Here is a 21,465-nt window from a genome sequence, read left to right on the forward strand (position 1 = left end):
TGGGGAAACTAGTGCATATTGATTGCGATGGTGACATCATGATCACCAGAGATAAAGAGATAAACAACTCTCATCTCACTGGAATTGAGAGCGCAATACCAAACGTTTCGCAATTGGGAAACTGGAAATAATAAAAAAATGTATTAATTGCCAGTTGATACGTTTTAATTTAATTTATTTATGACTGAAAGTTCGAAAACTTTAATCTTCCATAATATCGTTAACCGAGATTTAAATAGTTATTATTTTATTAATCGTTGAGTATATCAAAATTATTAACCGTAGTAAATGTTGGCTATTTTAATTCAAATGCCCAAAAGTTTGTAGGGTCGGCTTTAGTATACTATCCCAGGCTTTCGGTAGTAAAATGGGTATCTTTGGAAAGGGGATGCTCTCCAGATTAAGAATATATATATATATAGCTGCAGCTGACTTATAGTTTTCGAGATATTCGCACTTAAAGATGAAAAAAGTACAACTTTTATCTCGAATTTTCACAATATATACAGAATATTTTATTAATATTATGCACTTATTTTACACATACACTTCACCACATTGTTTCTGCATATTTATTTTATAAAAATTATGACGAAAATAGCTGTAAATAAATATTTAACATTTTAAACATATTTATTTTTACAAGAAAAAACTTTTCATTGCCCCCTCTTTGATAACTCCCGGTGTTGGATCGACCAGGGTTATTTTTTTGAAGCGCGGCCGAAGGCCGCCAATGTGGAAAGTAGTTCTTTGCGAAAGAACTTTTCATTTTACCCTCTTTGATAACTCCCGGTGTTGGCTCGACCAGGGTTATTTTTTTGCAGCGCGGCCGAAGGCCGCCAATGCGGAAAGTATTTCTCTTTGAAAGAACTTTTAATTTCCCTTACTTATAGTACATAGAGTTAATAAACTTTCTTTATATTATCTTTATACAATCTTTTTATAGGGCATTTGTTTTCTGCATTTGGGGTATTTATTTATTTGGATTCTTCTAATTCGTTTGAAAAATATTTGATATGGCAACACTTATTACTTGTCAAGCCGCAACACTTTTTGTTATTGTTGAAATTAAGATATTTGTGTAAAATGTTAAATATTTATTTACAGCTATTTTCGTCATAAGTTTTATAAAAAAAAATATGCAGAAACAATGTGGTGAGGTGTAAGTGTAAAATAAGTGCAGAATATTAATAAAATATTCTGTATATATTGTGAAAATTCGAGATAAAAGTTGCACTTTTTTCAACTTTAAGTGCGAATATCTCGAAAACTACAAGTCAGTTGCAGCTATATATATATATATATATATATATATATTCTTAATCTGGAGAACCTCCTCTTTCCAACGATACCCATTTTATTACCGAAAGCCTCGGATAGTATATTAAGTTTTCCTAGTTTGTATTTTGTCTGATCTGATAACAATGCAAAAAGTTATAAAAAAACGAAAATTTTGAGACAAATGCTTGGTTTTATTCGCCGAAGGAAAGGATTATCAATTTAATTGACAAAGTCTTTGAATACATTCTGAGGTTCTCCCTAATGCATTGAAAGGAAAATCAAGCACATTGTAACTTGTCTAAATATGTAAAACAAAGACTACCGTCAAAGATAACATGATACGAAACTCTTTCATTCGTGAGAGAACTCTCATGTGCTGAACACATAGAAGACGACAAGCGACGAGCGACATCTGTCAAATATTAAAATACCCGCGTTCTTATGGGCACAGATTTTTTAACAACAGCACGACTTCACGACAAAAGGGTTGAAGACTTCGCTGTCGCCAAATTATAAATGTTTATAATTTTGCCGACGACAATGGCCGGTGTAGAGCTGCCACTAATATGTGAAATGTAAAATTATTCAAAGTTCTAACAAGTACGACGTTATTTTGCCAGCAGAAGCGTAAAATAGCTTTGATATATCATTTATAATAACAATGGATTGTTTAAAGCAAATAAATCGATATATTTTTACATTTTTTGCACAAAAAATTTCACTTTAATCTAAATATATAAATTTTATTGAAGTGAAAAATTTTAGTACGGCAACAATGAAATTCCTCTTTTATATGTCGCTGCCGTCTTCAAAATGTTCACGACGCTGGCTTCAAAGCGACATTTGTGATCAGCAGTCGCTACGTCGTGTCGTGTCGCCGTCTTTGTGTTCAGCACTTCAAAGTCCTCGTTTTTTATAACAATTGGCAGTGGTGCCACTGCGAGAAAACATAAGTTAGGAGATTTTTATTCGATTTCTTGGGTATTTATTGGTTTGCAATTTACACTTAATAGAGACTTCTTAACCAATATTAGGCCAAGACATAACCTTATAAATATATACATATTTTAAGGTAAACAATAAACATCTACACATAAAAATAACCAAATATTATAATAATTAAAAGTCGTACATATTATAAGTCAACATAAACAAAAATTTAGTTTAGTTTAATTTAGTAACATATATTTATTTATATTTTATAAACAAATAAACACCTTAATATATTCTATAAAAGTTTAAGAGAAAATTTGTACCCAGATATGTATTTACGTAAATGGTATTTAACACTGCTAAAGAAAGTATATTACTTTGGTACAAATAGCCACCGTTTCTTAAATAATATATACATATTAACTCCATTTAAATAAAAGTTAATAATAATTCAAAATCACAAAAAAACTTATCGTAGAAAAAACGAACTATTACATCATTTATTTCTGCGGGATTCTTAGTGGTAACTCGTCATTTTGACTGTCAGCTGTTCAGTAGCCCATGATCTGGATTTGTTGCAAACATCAAAAATGAGTTCATGGGCTCTCTCAGCAAGCAAAAGAGAAGAGTTTCGTATCATATTATCCATGCTACCGTAGACCGAAAAATACATTAAGAGAGGCTACTGGCGAACATGACAGGTTGCTAATCGCCAGTCGCAATTTTTTGCATATTATCTATTACTTTTAACCCTTATAATAGTAATAGTCCCAGCAAGTCATGGGTACTGAAACTCCAACACATTCAAAGAAATTTTAATAACACCACTACATATACATATACGCAACAAAGGGTAAAATGTGCATAAACAATTAACTCAACTCTTCTCTCATACAGCACCCTGAATGATAGAAAGAAACAACCAAAGTTCTCGTGTTGGAACAAGTTTTGTTTTGATTTATATCATGGCTGCTTGTGAAGTATTATTTTGCGTGTTTTATTTAATTCAGTGATCTGCAGCCTAATTAAAGTTTAAATTATTGAAGCACGCATTTTTAAATAAGTAAAACGTAAAACAAAAGTTTTCTAAAGCCAAAATATGGAATTGAAGAGGGTGGATACAGTAAAACTTCATTGCACTGTCAATTAGAAGCACGCAATAGAAGCTACGCCAACAATGGTCAACATCAAGGGCAAAACCATTGAATATGTAAATAATTGTTGAATATAATAATATTATCTTGCCTTAAATTCTAATTAATTTTCCATACAGATATTTCAAACCTCATATGGCGCGTTAAAGGTACGCAAACTTATTGGTGTCACTTATGATAGCAATGTAGAACTTTCGAAGCGATGGAATATGTGCTGCAAGCAAATCCAGAACTATGGATGCAAACGCTGCTACATGGAACACAAATCATTTACACACCAGATATGTATGTATTAGGTTTAATGTCACTTTTTTACGTGCAATTAAACCTTTTGGTCAACATAAGCACAATAATTGGAACCACATGGTTTAGGTGATTTTGTAACTGTTTATCGTCGCGACGTGTGTCAACTGGGTTTTGCCAATGAGCTAGAGGGCAAAGCAGATGCAGTATTTTTGGACTTACCAGCACCTCAGTTGGCCATACCAGCAGCTGAAACATAGAAATCAGAGGATAAATTTAAGTGAATGTTTGTGATCATAGAAATTTAAAAACTTCTTGTATGTTCAATTAGGAGGACTTTTTTGATTCATTTTCACCTTGTATTGAGAAATCACAACGTTGTTGTATCGCTTTACAAGGACAGGGATTCACCGAAATTAGTTCAATGGAAATACTAATCATTATCTTATAGCAATTGTATTGTATTTCGCGGATACAATTTAAATAAATTCTCCCCAAATATTCTTGAAAATTCCAATTAAAAAGGGTAAATTCACAATACACTACGCCAACATGATTGTGCAATCAGAAAAATATCAAAATCGTTTTGGTTTTGCTCCAACAGATTGTGCAACCACACCACAAGTATATACACGATCAATCAGCTGGCACCATCAGGTGATTACGCTAGCATGCTGGTGTAGTGTATTGGGCGCTTTACGTTGATATCATTGTATAGATCTATACAATGGTTGATATGTAATTGAATTTGTTGATTTTAAAAGATTTTTAAAAGTAAAAAATTTAACAACCCTTAACAAAAAATCGTAGTGATGGGCAAAGCTTCAGAATTCGAAGGACAGTAGTTGATCGATTGGTGGATTTAAGTACATATGTAAATGCTGTTTGATATATCTATCTTTTAAATATATTTAAAAATATACAAAATATAGTAAACAACAAATAAAATTTTAATATTTAACTTACTTCACAAGATCCAAAGGATCGTTCCAATCTAATTTTCCTTCGAATTAATGCGACATTCAAGCTTTCCTGTCGACTTATGAAAAAGATTCACTACTCAACAAAGTTATTTTTTAAATTTTAATGCAAATAAATTATTTTTTCACGTAGTTGTATTTGTAACCGCACAATTTGTCACCCACATTTGAACAATGTTGTCAAGAACTTTAAAAACAATTGCCAAAAAACTAAAGGTTGTTATCTGCGTATTCTAGGATACTGGGACAAATAGCCTATCGTAATATGAAATCTTGTTTCAGTAGTCAGAGCAACCACAATGGCGACTATTATTCTGTAGCCTTGCACAATTGGGGTGTAAATTGGGCCCAAAACTATCGGTAGAACGTCATGAAATTCACACAGAACGTGATACTTTGACAAATTTCAACACTGCTGTCGTGATTGCCATCTCGAATGCGCCCATTACCTCTATCATAGTTTTCGTGGAGTATCTGGGATTTAAGAATGCATGAGCCTTAGTAAAACTAATCCGCGTTTATGTTTTTTTGATAGAAACGTTTTTTTCGGCTGATGTTCAATAGATACGAACATTGAGGAGTCTTCTAACCCGACCAACATTGGAAGTGGTTTTACGTGGAGGAGCCTTACGGGATTAATTTTTTTATTCATGTCTTTGGATCATAATTGACTAAATTAATAGCATTATATGCCATTTTCGGATAATATTTCACTATTTGTGCGATTTAAGATGGTTTTTTTTCGTTTATAAAGATTTGTATCTAAGCACATTTTTTTCGAAAAAAAAAAAAACAATACATTCCCCTTTTTTAATTTTTAAGAAAATAAATTAACACACTTATACAACTTTCGATGTTAAAATGTGAAATTGTTTAGTGGGCTGTTTCTCTGAACAACTGAAACAACAAAAAATTAAGTTATAATTCTTACGGGACATAGTTTACCGTTTCACATTACTCAGGCAAGAAATAAAGTTTTCACCTTTATTAGTAATAAAAAATATTTTTATCAAATAGCGTGCTATTTCTCTGTGTATAGCTGTATGCATGTGAGTTGGTATATTAAAAATGGATTGCTAAACAAAGCAATTTGTTCCGGTACTTGAAGCCATCTTGGATGTACTTTCCTATTTCCTGTTTGATAATTTATCCAAATATATTTATTTATTCTCTATTGATTTATTAATGGTATATAAATTGTACAAGTTATAATTCATTTGGTGTTTTCACATATTTTCGTGAACGAAATCAGATAATATTGCGGTATATTTGGTTGGGTAGCTATCAGGATACATTAACATTATTGTTAAATTTGTTTTAATTAACATAAGTGTATATCTTAAAACATATGTGCATTAATAGTTTGTACATTTAAACGAGACTGAAATTGTAATTATTTATTATTTTAAGAAAGTTTAATATATCTAAGGTTAGTTGTTACACATTCTAAAAGCTTATAAAATTCCGCAGAAGCTTCAATGGCAAGCGATTTTTATTTTACTACTTTACTGTTGAGGAATTTATTACAATCGTATATATGATAACATGATGAGGTTCAAAGCAGGATTAATGGTTAGACTGAAATAAAATACTTGGACGGCACAATCTTATGCTTAAACAGTTAAATATTTGGCTTTTGGTATACGTACAATAAAAAATATTCTATTGATAATGGAATGATTTATTTTTATAAATAATGAAATAAATATATGATCTTATGCAACCAATATAAAACAATGTTGAATAATATGAATACTTAAACAATAATTAAAAATCTTGAAGTGTTCCCTTAACTATCAAATTGTTTTATTATAGAACACGCATATTTTATGTGGATGAGTTCTAAAATGTATGAGTAACATTATTTTTATCATTTACTTATAAACGAAGTAAGCGTAATATTATGCGCACTGGTATTTGCAAGATTACATATTAGCATGCATCTTTTAATGTATATTTATATACTTTTCCCTTCAGACATTGTTTTTTTGAATTTACTATTATAAATTCTCCATTAATATACATGATGGTTAGAAATTACAGTCAATGATATATATAATTTGCATGGTTTAACTCCTGTAGATATAGTGTAATGCGCATAGTTGACATCAGACGAAATTTAAGCATTCGACTCCTATAAAAGCGAAAAAAGTGAAAATTGTATTAAATTTCATTTTTGTTATTTTAACGATTTTTTCGACCGATAGTTGCGCTAATTAGTACAATTAAATTAATAATTTTTTCGGTTCATGCTGAAGACCGTGATTTATCAAAAAGTATCATATAGCCATGTTATATAAAAAATGTATTTCACTCAGATTTAATTTGCTCGAATTTTTATAAAATTTCAATTTTCGTATGTTTAAAGGTTTAAATTGACAAATTGAAGTATTAAAAATTTGTGCTCCAAATAATAATTTACAAGTTAGAAAATAATCACATCTTGCTTTAGCGGAATATATGTATAATGACAGTTATTAACTCACTTTTAAATTGTCAAAATAATGCATAATTTGTTCGTAATCCATTTCAAAACCATCAAGGACCAGGTCGTCTCGACTATCAATGTGATCATCAGATGTTGTATTTGAAAACATAGGATTTCCAACAACTGTTGCTCTCTTCACATCCTTTTTCAAGACTGAATTAATTCCTGAACTCAGTTGCAATAGTTTTACCCCCTCCTTCTCTTCTTTTGTAATTGATGTCGGTGTCTTAATCTCCTTTTTTTCGATTATAATGCAATCTTCTATAAAATAATTATGAAGAAATTACACAAGTTTACAAATTCAGGTCAACTTTTGGATCTGAGCAGATAAGAACGATTCTTAACTATATTCGATATGCTGAATTCGAATATGCATTTAGTTTCTTAAGATTGATTCTAGTTTCCGAGTTCTCGCATGATAGCCCCATTATGCTATAAATAAGTGATTAGAGCAAATAAAAATGCAGAGACAGTGTTGCAAAGTTGATTCAAAGTGTTTTTGTTACGTTTGTGGTAGTTATATGATTAAAAAAAATAATAACAAATGCGCTCAAAGATGCGTATCTGCACTACTTTGGTTTCAGAGTAGCAGACACTCATAAGTCATGGATACCGAAATTTATTTGTAACGCATGCAAAACAAAGCTGTATAAGTGGTCATTGAGAGAACGTGAGTACTTTTCCTTTCAATGTCAGCGCTCTCGAGAGAACCTAAAAATCATGTAGATGATTGCTACTTTTGTTTGATGAAAATTAAGGACATCTTTTCAAAATATCGTTTACCACTTCATTGGTAATCACAAATCCCCTAATTTTAAGGTAATTATTGGCGATATGTTGCAAAATTATCGAAAGATTAGAGCTAGAATGTCTCTAAAGATCCATTTTCTGCATTCCCATCTCTATTTTTTTCCCGAAAACTTGGGTGATACGAGCGACGAACAAGGAGAACGGCTACACCAAGATCTAGCCAACATTGAAAGAAGATACCAAGGATTTTGGGATGAAGGCATGATGAGCGACTACTGTTGGACTCTAATACGTGAAACAGATACTAAATAATACAAAAGGCAAAGTTCCACCAATCTTCATTTCTGTTATGTTACTTTTAAGTTAATAAAATGAATATTATTTGACAAAAATCATAAAAAATTAAATTCTTGATTATTTCAAAAACTAGAATCAATCTTAAAAAACGAAATGAAGATTCGGATTCAGTGTCATCAATTGTCATAGCAACCACTTTTGGTTGCCCAGATCCAAAACCGTGTATACTTGTGTTATTAAAAACTACAACACAGTTATTGGTGCTAATGTTTTTTTTTTTTTTGGTTTTTTATTGTACTACTTACCAGTAACACTGTCAATTTTATTATTTTGTGGTAGTGAATCAAATTGGAAAGCAGTTTTTCTGCTATAATCAGCGAATTGTACTATCTTTTCAGCATTATGCATTTCACTGTAATTTGCTTGTTGTAGAGGCTTGCGTATCAGATGGGTATCTTTTTGTATCTGGCTACCATTCTTTTCAATTCTCATTTCAGAAGGACTCACGTCAATTTCCCTTTCTTCTGTTCCAACATTACTCACACCCATCCCTTCTTCATTATCCTATAAATAAGAAAACAAATATACATATATTAAAATAGACTGTTACATATATATATATATACATTACATTTCTTCTAATATAATAAAATACATCACATATTATTTTCTCAGAGATATTTTCATATAGTAATTGTTCATGCATGTAGGCAGCATATTTACTACTGAAAAAATCGATCATTAGTATGCATATACGCATTATATCGTTTTATTTTATTGTTATATTTCTCTTAATATTGGAGGTTTAATTTCAATATGTACTTGTATTTATTTAGTACGTTTAATATACCTCATTGCGATATTTGTATATCGTATGGATCGTGGAAAATCATATAGATATACAACATATAGAACAACACGGTTATTTGAAATAGATACTTACTGATAATAATTTTAATATAATTCGATTAAGATACAAAATTAAATATAGGTATTACTATAAAAAGGGCTTTTCTAAGTCCTATCCCGTTGGAACTAGATATTTAACAAATACCTTAAAAAATGTAAACAGAGTATGTAACGATCGACCAAAATTGATTGTGTTCCACAAAAGTGCTCTAAAATTGCTCAGGATTGAGAAAAATCTAAAACCATTTGATTTAAAACGATAGAAAGACGGAGAAACTGGCCGAAAACTTTAAAAATTAGCTAACGGCTGGGGCGAGTTCCATCCCAAGAACTTACCGATCCAGACAGGTCTGGGTCGCCGAAATAACAGCCCTTGGGTGAATCCGAAATTCCGAGTCAATCCTGGTGTATCATACCTGGTGTATCATGTTGTGGGGGTTGAAAGACTAACTATAGAAAAGCCATGAACACCATTCACAGAGGAGCTATTAACATCTTCATTGACATCCTCGTAAATGGCGTACTTGGAGAAACAACACCCCCGTTGCAGACACAGAGCTCGAGTTGCCTCGCGAAACTAGAGTGACCCTTGAGCAATTTCCGCTACAACAACTACAGTTCCATCCCAATATGAGTGTTGGGACTATTAGAAGATATTTATAGATGCCAAATATGGTTTATGGTCACTAAACATTATTCAAGGCATTATAGTTTAAATTTACGAAAATAATAGAGTAGGTTATGCTTCAGTATTCATCAATTTCCAAAAATAACCATTAAAGAAGACGGACGACTTGAGGTATATTAAGAGGTATCAATGTCCTTTGAATAAATGTTCTCTTGAGGTACCAATATAGACGAAATAGACCAGCCTGGGTTGGAACCCATCGAAAATATAAAAAAATTAATATAAGAAAATATTTTTTCCCATACCTATATGGGCACTTGTAAACACAATGTTTTTCACCTACTTTTATATATACTGTATTTTTATATATAATTGTTTTAAAATTTTTTTCAGTATTTAATTTTATAATTATACTTACGAAACTTGCGAGAGCCCTCACTCCAATATTACGGTGTGGAGGTACAGGAGGTTTATATTCGACGGCCTTTATACAACAATTAGAACTATTGAATTCTGTCCTGAATATTAAATAATACAATTTCAATAAATCAATATAATAAATAGATTTAACTTAAAATGTACCTTGGAATTACATCTTGTGAGTTTTTTTGATGGCCATCAAAAAATGTAGCCGGACTGTCGATAAAGTTAATTGGATTATTTGTAATCTTTATTCGTGAATCTGAAATTAAAGTAATAATTTATTAATATTTATTTATACATTGAATTGTGCATGATTGGGCACACAAAACAAATATATAATTTTATACAAATGATTTCATATTTTTTTAATATCTCCCAATTTCATATCTCACTTCATTCAAAATATCACTACATTAAAAATTACAACTGATTTACCTCGATTATTGGTGGTTGTATCATTAACCACGGATGATCTGTCCATTGTGGAACGTCCCAACCACACCCAGTCATGCACGTTAGTGGTTGATTCTTTAGGAAAGCGTAAATCTTTCGACAAAATATTGGGAGAGATAATAGCTTTACTTAGGTCTAAAGGCCCATTCCCTGCATCAAGGGTTCTTGGTTTAAATTTCGATGCATATACAACACATGAAATGACAAATACTACGATCGCAAAGCAAAAAGCAGTGAGCAATACATATACCCCGATTTCCATAGACGACATGTGATTACGGAAAGAAGATTTTCTATAGTTTTTTAAGGATTGTGTACTTCCATGATGTTGCCTTGTTTGTACCATAAGAGTGTCCCCATTATACAGCGAATTTTTCAACGGAATACCTACTGTAAATTTGGTTATTATTTTGAAATAATTATTAAAAAATAGTTATATTTACCGATGATATCGGCTAAATCGCCATTAGAACGAAAATTTTTTCTATCTTTGCCGACAATTCCATCATTTTGAATTGATTCAAGTTTGTTGTTATTATCAAAATTATTAAAATCTACTTCAACTGCAGCTAGTGAGCTTATTAGAGGAGCAAAATTCGATTTGACATGTTTTGAGGATGTTACACTTCGTCGCATACGACAATCCTCTGACAAAAGTAATGTTACCCGTAAAAGGTCGCCACTTCCTTCTCCTACCGCTATAACTCTTGGATGATGTGACGCTAGCATTGGAGCAAATGCAACGACTTCGGTGTCCAAGCTCTCCACCAGTAAAAAGTAGTCTTCCACAGAAATATCTCTATAAAGAAAAAATAGGTTTTAAATGATCTGAATTTTTTTTTTTAATTTTAAATAAGTTAGGACTAAATGCAGCCGAAAGTTCACTAGAATATTGAAAAACATTATATATAGTGTATAAGGTCTGGGGTAATTCCTGGATCAATTTCACAAATTTTTATCACCAAGCGACATTATATCTAAGAGTATACACTCACTTATTTTGCTAAGATATCTCACTAGTAGTTTAGTAGTTTTTAAACATTACTTTTGTATGGAAGGTGAGCGTGGTTATAATGCTGTTCACTTATCTTCATAGTGTATGATGAGACACTAAAAAATGTGTCCAGAAAGTTTGGTTTATATACACTATCGGACAAAATAAAGTGCAAAGCGTAAGCATTAATATCATGTGCTTGTGAACATGAAAATATATGAATATTTCTTCAAAGTAAAGACGACAATTTTTATTTCATTTCGAAAGAATTTAAAAAAAGGATAATAAAGGTACTAAAAAATTTCTTACACTGGAAATAAATTATTGGCCGTCCTTACTTTTTACATTGGACAAAATGTTTTTTTTTTGTTTATTTTTGATGAATTCTGCAATTAAGTTTTTTAATGTATCCTTTGGATTTTTTCGCCACTATTGTTGCATCCTTTAACAGAAAGTGTTTATGTCAACGCGCCTCAAATAAAATTTTTCGGTTGAAAATAGTCCAAAGATGATATAATATATTTGAATTGAGAGTTTGAGTGGGTCAGTCCAATTAATCAATCGCTATTTCAATAAAAAATATCCAGCTTTTGGGCTTCTTGGGATCATTGTGCTTTTGGAAGATATAATCACTCAAGACCATTTCCTGAGCTATTTTCGAAAAGGTTTTCCTTTAATATATCATAATAGAGCTCTTTCAGTCAATTGTAACAAGTTTTTCAACTCCTGATGATGAAAAGCAATATCAGGCTATGAGAGGCCTACCTACTGTCTATGGGTGAAATATTTTATTTTAGGCTACAGTATCTTAGAGAACTCACAGCACACCAGTTTACGTCGTTTTTTTTCTTAAACATCGATTTTTATCCATCTGACTATATATATCAGAATTCCTGTTAATTGCTTTAAAATTCAAGCTAAATAGCAAATTAAGAAAGCATGCTTGCACTTCATTTTGTCCGATAGTGTAGCTTTAGAAGTAGGGTAATATATACAAAAAACTTATTAACCAATTCTGCAATACCAAAAGCCAGGGACCGTAACTCTTATGACTTTTATCAAAAAATAAGTTATTTTTGATTTTTATATATGTATTTAGATCAAAAATAAAAATTATTTTTGATTTTTATATATTTAGATCAAAAATAAAAGTTATTTTTGATTTTTATTTTTTTCGATCAATAATAAAAGTTATTTTTGATTTTTATTTTTTTAGATCAAAAAATAAGAATTATTTTTTATTTTTATATTTTTAAATCAATAATAAAAATCAATTCAAAATTTATATTTATTTATATATGAATATATGCGTCTTATCAATTATCAAGTTCAGGGGCATAACATTTTGTTGTTATTATAACCGTACACCTTAGTTTTACTTTTAAGCTTAACAGAGATTAAGAAACATATTATGTCACAAATTTTGAATTGATTTTTATTATTGATTTTTTTATTATTATTATTAACCCAAACGATTACCCTCCTCCCGCCCAACCGACGCGTGGGGCGCAGTCCGCATACGAGCGGAATTTGCCGAGTCTAGAAAGGCAAGAGAATTTTAAGCGTCCAGTTCTCAAACTGCTCAGCTACTGAAAGAAACATTTCAACAACTGAGATTTAAAATTTATAAAAACAAAAAGTTAAAAATTTCTGAATATTATTTATTAAGAGAAGACAAAATAGTTTTTTTGATGCTAAATATTGAGTCAGATGGATCAAATGTGCTGGAATGCGAATTAAAATCATGACATATTCGGCAGAATGGTTCATTTAACTCAAAATTTGTTCTAGAAGATTTGGATGAACGCAATGGGACATTAAACTTAATATCAGACAAAAGGAATGAACTACAAACTAAACCATTCAGAAGTTTTACTAGAAAAATTATACCTAGCATTTCTCTGCGACTAGTGAGAGTGGGAAGACTTATAAGTTTTAAACGACTAGTATACGGGGGAAGATTCAATCTTGAGTCCCAATGTAAGTGGCTTAAAGCAAAAAGTAAAAATTGTTTTTGAACGGACTCAAGCTTATCAGAATGGGATTGATAGCTAGGATTCCATACCACAGAACCATACTCCAATATAGGCCTTACCAATGTTGTAAAAAGAATTTGAGTAATATACGGATCACTAAATTCTTTAGACCAACGTTTAACAAAGCTAAGAGCACCTTTAGCTTTTAAGACAATTGAATTTACATGAGAATTAAAATTTAGTTTAGGGTCCATATTAACTCCTAAATCAACAAAGCTAAAAACTTGCTTTAAACTGAAGTTATTTATTACATAGGGGGAAAGATCAACAGTTCTACGGGAAAAGCACATCGTTTTACATTTTTTAAGATTCAGTGGCATATCATTTTTGTGACACCAAGTAACTAAATTATTTAAATCCGATTGCAACTCAGTCCTTTCGTTATAAGAAGTATATGATTTAAAAAGTTTTACATCATCCGCATATAATAAAATTTCTGAAAACTTAATTACTGAAGGTATATCATTGATGAACAACAAGAACAGAATCGGGCCGAGATGACTACCCTGTGGAACCCCTGAAGTGACACTAATTGAATCGGATAATGTATTATTAAATAAAACTTGTTGTTTTCTGTTAGTAAGATATGAGGATACCCATTCAAGAAGTCTTGGTTGAAAACCAAGAAGATTCAGTTTTTGCAAAAGAATTGAGTGGTTTACTCTATCGAATGCTTTACTAAAGTCTGTATATATAACATCAGTATTCTTATTATCCCTAAAACCCATTGACACATGGTTTACAAATTCAAGCAAGTTAGTTACTGTAGATTTCCCTTTACAAAATCCATGCTGAGAGAATGAAATTAAAGGAGAGATTAAGAAAGTTATTTGGTCAGTGACAATAGGTTCAAAAAGTTTGGGTATAGCTGACATTTTAGCTATCCCCCTATAGTTCTCAACAGATGATCTAACTCCACTTTTATGCAAAGGTAATATAAAAGAGTTTTTCCACATTGACGGAAAAATACCTTGTTTAAGAGATAGGTTAAAAAGCTTAGTTAAGAGCAGATAGATATATTTTGCGCAATTTTTAAGAAAGCTTGAGGGAATCATATCAGGGCCATATTTAAACGAATTTTTTAACGTAACTAAATAATTTAAGACATCTGTTTCAGAAATAATTGGTGTATTAATTACAGTACTCGGACATAACACTTGATGATATGGCACATTCATAGGGTAGTTTAAACAATAATTGGATTTGAAGAATTCTGCAAACATATTAGAAATAATATAATTGTCACATGACATTGTTGATTTATATTTCATCGCGGACGGAAAATTTGAAATCCTGCGTTTGGAGTTAACGAAACCATAAAACAATTTCGGATTACGAATAATATTATTTTTTACTTTGATTATGTAGTTTTTATAACATTTTTTGTTAAGTTTCTCAAACTGACGACGCAATTTAGAATATTTTAAATAGTCAACAAGAGCTCCAGTTCTTTTATAAAGTTTAAAAGCACGAGCTTTTTTATTTTTTTACATAGCTCATTCGAATACCACAAATTTAAACTTTTTCTATTGATAATAAAACATTTCGGAACAAATCTTTCAAAAATATTAAAAATTGTTTCATTAAAATGTGATACATTTAATTCAATATTACCACTATAATCAGGCCAAGTCAATTTAGAAAGTTCACAATTAATCTTTTTGAAGTTAGCTTTCGCAAAGTTGAACCGAGAACAAAGGTCCTGTTTGTTGCATACAAGTAATTCGTCTATGATTTCGATATTAATTTCCAAGGCAGGGTGATAAGAATCCTCTGGCAAAACTAAAGGATCAGATCGGACCACAGAAACTGTTGAAGTATTATCAACATAGACCAAATCTAAGAATTTACCAAACTTGTTCGGAATTAAGTTAATTTGGTTAAGACCCATCCCAGACATTTCTTCCAAAAACTCATTAAAGCTTAAACGAGTGCAAAAAGGGGTAATGCAATCGTCAACAGATTTCCAAGATACACACGGTAAATTGAAATCGCCTAGAACAATTATGTAATCAGTATTCTTAGCAATTGAAAAAACATTATTTATTAAAGAAACATGCTGCGTATATACAGATAAGTCCGATTGAGGCGGAATATAAGATAAAGTTAGATAAATAGAACATTTATTAATACAAATTCGTATGCACTTAAATTCAATAAAGTCCGCATGAGGAACTTCTACTTCTTCAGATGGAATTGAAGAATGCACAGCAAATAGTACACCCCCCCCCGACTCTGTTCAGTCGATCGCATCTAAAGATTTTTAATTCACTATTTAATATTTCGTTATCAAAGATATGAGGTTTAAGCCAAGTTTCAGTAAAAGCGATGACTTTAAAATTACAATTAGTGCTGTTCAAATACAATTCTTTTAATTTTGTATTTAAACCCCTTACATTTTGATAGTGAATTTGTAATGAATTTTTTATAATTAGTTTTTTGAATCCGCGGCATTTTTTGGAATATGAGCAATTACAGTTTGTTTTTGTTGCTTTTGCTCGAATTCGCGCACGAAAGCACCAGGTGGCCAAAATGATTCATCAAGTAGCAATTGAAAATTAACAGCTGAAACGCCAATCTTGAAAGAAGATATGTTTCTTTCGTATTTAAAGTTAAATTTTCTGACATCAATATCAATATCGTTAATTTTTAATTTCGACGAGATGTAAAACTTTATATCTTCGATTGTGGTATCCGAAGCGAATCTCGAAACGAAAATTGATTTTCGTTGAGGTATTACTACCAAATTTTTTGCCACAAACTCAGAGTTAATAGGAGGCGGATCCTGAATAGTTTTCCGCTTAAGGTTATCGTTAATTGTTTTCGGAGGATTAAGCACTTTTGAAGAGGAAGGTTTCTCTCCTTGAGGGCAAGGAGATGAGAGATTAATAAGGTCTAATTTCACCGGTGACATACTTTTCACGGACAAAGTGGCAGGTTCCTCATTAGACGGACGTTTACGTTTTGATGAAGGCTTAGCATTATCATCTTGATCATTCAGGCATTTAAATGATTGAAACAACACTTCATAATGCTTAAATTTTTCTGTAAGGTTTTGAAGTTCTCGACCGATTTCTTTAAAATTATTGCGCGCCTGTTTAAAAACTTTAAATAATTCAATATCTGTCGGTCTACACTTTAAGCACGACCAGCGCAGACCCTTTCCATCGAGAATAGAATCTAAGATTCTACCTGTCAATCCAGCACATTTAAGATGGGCAAGCCCGTCACAAAGCCAACAAGAAACAAAACGATCAGAATCGCCTTTAATAGTACAATTCGGAAAATTGCAAGTCATTATGAAAAAAAAAAATTTAAATTGAAGGAAAAAACAGAATAGTAAATAATAATAAAAATTAAAATATGATATAATAGTAAATAGAAAAACAATAATAGTTATACTGAATTAGCCGAGATCACAACCAATATAATAGTGAGCAGTTTGAGAAGCACTGAGCCACTTAAAAATAACACGCAAACAGCTGTGAGCAAAAATGAAAGAAAAAAAAGACGAATCAAAAGAAAAAGAGCAAATTAAAACAAAAACAATATGCAATCGCACAAACAATTGCAAAGTAGGAAATAAAATTGATAATTGATAACAACAACAAATGATTTAAAAGACTCGGCACCAGAATTTAAGAAAATAGTTAAAATACAATTAAAATTTAAATATAACACAAAAGCAAATTAGCACAAATACTTAGCTTTAGATTACACTTATTAAAAGTAAACTTTCTTTAATTATATTAATAAATTTAAGCACAAATTCAAGAACCGAGAAAAAATTAAACTTCACAGTTTGACGTGTTGCCAGATTTATTTAAAAATATAAAAATCAAAAATAATTCTTATTTTTTGATCTAAAAAAAATAAAAATCAAAAATAACTTTTATTTTTGATATAAAATTATAAAAATCAAAAATAACTTTTATTTTTGATCTAAATATATAAAAATCAAAATTTAAAAATCATACAATATTTCGCATATAGTCCACCTAAAAATCATGATGGTGTAATCAAAACTTTTCTACGATGTTCCTTTATGTATGATTTTTTTTTAATAAAAATTGTAAAATAACTCTTATTTCCGGTCCCTGCCAAAAACCAAAGTTTCATTTAGATATCTCCATTTTTACTCAAGTTATCGCTTGCACGAATAAAATATTATCTTAGTACGAGTACATCATGAACTCGTTTAACTTCTTTATTATATTCTATTTTATATCCTACATTTTTTACAAATAATTATAAATGATGGATATAACAATTTTTTACCTCCGAGTGATATAACGCTGATGCGATACAATCGACTGTGAAATACAAATGACTACTCACTCATGTAAATCTTACGTACATTAGAAAAAGCCATTTACAGCGCAGTTTACACGCCTTAAGTAGAGTATATACTCTTAAAAGAAAATTGCATTGCATTTTATTGTGCAATTATAATAATGGACCAATTGTGCAATTCCAGTTTGAAAATTTAATATACGTAAAATTTACGTACATTATGGTTATAGGGTTAAGCAGTATTTAACGTTTTTCCTAAACGTGTACGGTTGATGAAGTCTCCTTTCGGTCAGCTGGTCATTTTCTGATAACACACTTGAATTAAATTGGGCTCAACAGATGCAAGCAGCTTCTTCAGTGGCTCGCAGCTAACGACCATGAAAGTATCATTTTAACAGATGAAAGACTTTTCAATCTTGAAGAAGTTTTTAATAAGAAAAGCAACAAAATCTACACAAAAACTTCCATAGAGGCAAAAAATGTTATTCGAAATGTTCAACGCGGTCACCATCCAGCTGCTGTAACGGTTTTGCGTGGTCACCTGTAAAGGCGTTAAAACTGGGTCAAGAGTGTATCAGCAAGATGTTTTAGAAGGCATTGGATCTACATGGAAGATTTTGCTCCAGCACACAAGTCGCTGGGGCGTGTGTGAAAGAAATGGGTGCCCATTTGGAATTGTACGAATACAATTTTGTACATGGCTCACTTAATATATGTATTATTTAATAAAATTTACCTTAATAAAAAATGTTTTTTTAATTTAATCTTTATAACGGTCTGAGTTTGTAACAGAACTTATGGCAGGACTATGTATATTGGGTATTAGAGAAAAGGTTGTTATAAATGGTAGATTGGTGCTAGCGGGTGGTCTGGTTTGGTAAACTGAAATACGCATGAGATACATAAGTAGGGATTATTTATATAATACGCTATTGAGCCAGTGCTTTTTCTGGTGGGACTGAGGAAGAAATATTACACATTGAACATGTAGAGAATATAACATGTGAACAAAAAGAAATGGATCGAATAGCAGCAGGAGCTCTCTATGATCAGAGAGAAATAGCAGAGTAAACATACATATCTCAATTTGTATTATTAGATTATTCAAATTTTAGATGCAAAACAATAAAAACAAGTTTACAGCTATTAAATTGTCTATTTAATAGAAAATAACGCAAATATAATGAATAGGACGACTTATGAACTACCTAAATATATTATATCGAATTTTATTAAGATGATATTTTCGTCATAACGTCAATTGAAATATCGAAAATCATTATATACAAATAATTTGTTATTTTAATCAGTAATACGATTTCGATACGATAAGGATTTTCAATCGAAAATGTTCAAGCTATCATTGAAACCGTCGATAAACTGCTTTACTACAAAGTGAAAACGTAATACTACGTTCGGACAGACATTGAAAACACAATTTGTGGATTCAATAATTTCGAAATTAGCGACATCTATTAGCCGCGGAATGTATTTTATCTAGACGGTAAGTAAGTTCACTTCGATCGAAAATTTTATTTTCTATACGGTCTCAATGATTTCGCAAAATTTTTCGATCGGAACGGATTCAATGATTAGGCCCGGTATTGGCCGATATTTTCGCTAAAATGTCAGGTTTATTCAAATAGCGTAATAGGAATATGATTTATACATCGTAAAGTGGAGTAATCTGGTAGCACGAGCTATAACATAAAGATGCCAATATAATAATAATGTTAATATTATTGTTAGATATGGAATTTTGTCTAGTATTGGGTTTCTCATTGCCACCATCCTAAATCCATGCAACCCATCCTAAAAAATTACACCCCTATTATATATCTATAAGAGGCTCAGTATAGTCGCCTACAGGCTACCGCAGACTGAAAAATACATTAAGAGAGGCTACTGGTTATTTTCTATTACTATCAACCCCCATTATAGTATCCAAATATGTCAAAAACAGGCTACTGATCAAGACCAGTTTCTTGATTATATATTGTAGTTTTGAGCAAAGCAATATATATATTTTAATTTTAATCGGATTACACCTGAGAATGCTGTTTCGTTGCTTATTATTTATTATTTTAGTAGTATTTTGATCTTCTACACTATATATTTTGGGCATATTTTCTGTTGCATCAATGTGGTCACTTCTATTTGAAAATTTAGTAAACATAACAAATAACAACATTTTAATTTTTAGGGTACTTCACAAATGGAAGAAGCAAAGGAGTGGGACGATCTCTAATTAGCCGTCGGATTAGTGTCACATTTAATTCTTCCTCCTGACTCATGAAAAATAATTCTTAACTACTCAACAAAGTGACTTGGTCTGGGTTCCCGGCCATAGGAACATCTTCGGTAACGAAAAGACAGACGAGTTGGGAAAAACAAGAGCCGTTCTAGACGAATCCGAAGCTATGCCAATACCATCCCCGCTAGGAACGATCAAAAGAGAGCTCAACATACAATTTGAACAATTAACAGAGAACAGATGGAAGAATACAACAAAATATAAAATAAGTAAACAGATATGGCCAAAATATGATAAGACTAGAACTGGGGTATTATTAAATAGGTCCAGGAAAAGTATTTTAAGACTTACAGCTACTCTAACGGGTCGTTGGACATTTGGAGAACATGCAATGAAAGTGGGCATAACCTATAATAACATTTGTCGAGGCTGTGAACTAGAGGGGAATAAGGAAACTATATTCCACTTTCTCTGTGAATGTCCAGCCCTATCGCAGATCCGACACAGGACACTTGGAAGCCATCAGGCATCAAACCTTGAATGGATGTCCACTAAAAGCATGCATGCATTTTCAAAATAATTGTCAAAAATGTAAACTATCCATAAAGATCTTGCTATCCCTATGGTAAAGAAAGAAGTAGAGAACAGCAGATTGAAATATATATCTAAACTCCGTGATCACCCAAACCCATTGGCTAATGCTTTAGTACATTTCTGCGATCAAACACGCCTAAAATGAAGGGATACTAAAGAGCAACGTTTCACCAATACAGCTCAATCATTTGGTTGAGCTTGTCTAGTTTTTAAATAGATTTAAGATTTTATAACTTGTTAGGCTTAAAAACAAGCAGATTCAATAAATAAATAAATATTGAGAAAATATGTAAAAGTAAAAATGTAAATAAAAAATGTAATGTAAAAGCTGTTATCTGCGTATTCTAGGATACTGAAGAGCTATCGTAATATAAAATCTAACTTCAGTAGCAGGGCAACTACACTGGCGACTATTAATAGAATATTCTAAATTTTCATGAAATTCCAACCCATTGTTCTCAATTGGTCTCAAAGTATGATACTCCGGTAGTGCGTTTCTGTAACTTTTCGTTATGATATCGAAAGAAATATCACTTTTGCGAAAGGTTTATAACGAACAATTGTTTTGAAGTGTTTCTGTAACTCAGAAAAGTCACCTTTCGTTATGGTTGTGGTGAGTCGTTATCGATGTTATAGAAAATGTGCTATAACTAAAATGAATGCATAAACATCTGTCAATGTACGCGAATATATTTGTCTTGTTTAATGCAAAAAAGTTTAATTAACATAAAAAAAGGATTTCATTTAAAAAAAAA

General features: G+C 31.2%; 1 protein-coding gene and 2 long non-coding RNA genes across 7 annotated transcripts in view; 2 read left to right on the forward strand and 1 right to left on the reverse strand.

The window, feature by feature from the left end:
• The first annotated feature begins 255 nt into the window (after positions 1-255).
• LOC128922374 (uncharacterized) lies at positions 256-21,040 on the forward strand. The gene is made up of 2 exons (XR_008471620.1): positions 256-1,162; positions 20,066-21,040. It is a non-coding gene; the product is annotated as an uncharacterized LOC128922374 (long non-coding RNA).
• Positions 1,175-5,748, forward strand: LOC128922370 (uncharacterized). Its single transcript, XR_008471615.1, has 2 exons — positions 1,175-3,424; positions 3,488-5,748. It is a non-coding gene; the product is annotated as an uncharacterized LOC128922370 (long non-coding RNA).
• Positions 6,675-21,465, reverse strand: part of LOC105219641 (transmembrane protein 132C) — a 58,969-nt gene continuing 44,178 nt past the window's right edge. For 3 of the 5 annotated variants that reach the window (XM_054232637.1, XM_011195912.3, XM_054232634.1), the window contains 7 exons: positions 10,983-11,338; positions 10,522-10,929; positions 10,246-10,345; positions 10,082-10,181; positions 8,432-8,690; positions 7,078-7,340; positions 6,675-6,725 (listed from right to left, as the gene is read on the reverse strand). In XM_054232637.1, coding sequence (XP_054088612.1) covers positions 6,711-6,725; positions 7,078-7,340; positions 8,432-8,690; positions 10,082-10,181; positions 10,246-10,345; positions 10,522-10,929; positions 10,983-11,338 — 1,501 coding nt within the window. In that variant the 3' untranslated portion in view covers positions 6,675-6,710. The remainder of the gene's footprint in view (positions 6,726-7,077; positions 7,341-8,431; positions 8,691-10,081; positions 10,182-10,245; positions 10,346-10,521; positions 10,930-10,982; positions 11,339-21,465) is intronic. The other 2 variants (XM_054232636.1, XM_054232635.1) reach the window with 2 other exon arrangements.

This window comes from Zeugodacus cucurbitae, chromosome 5 (genome assembly GCF_028554725.1).
Source record: "Zeugodacus cucurbitae isolate PBARC_wt_2022May chromosome 5, idZeuCucr1.2, whole genome shotgun sequence".
In the NCBI taxonomy this organism is placed as follows: Eukaryota; Metazoa; Arthropoda; class Insecta; order Diptera; family Tephritidae; genus Zeugodacus; species Zeugodacus cucurbitae.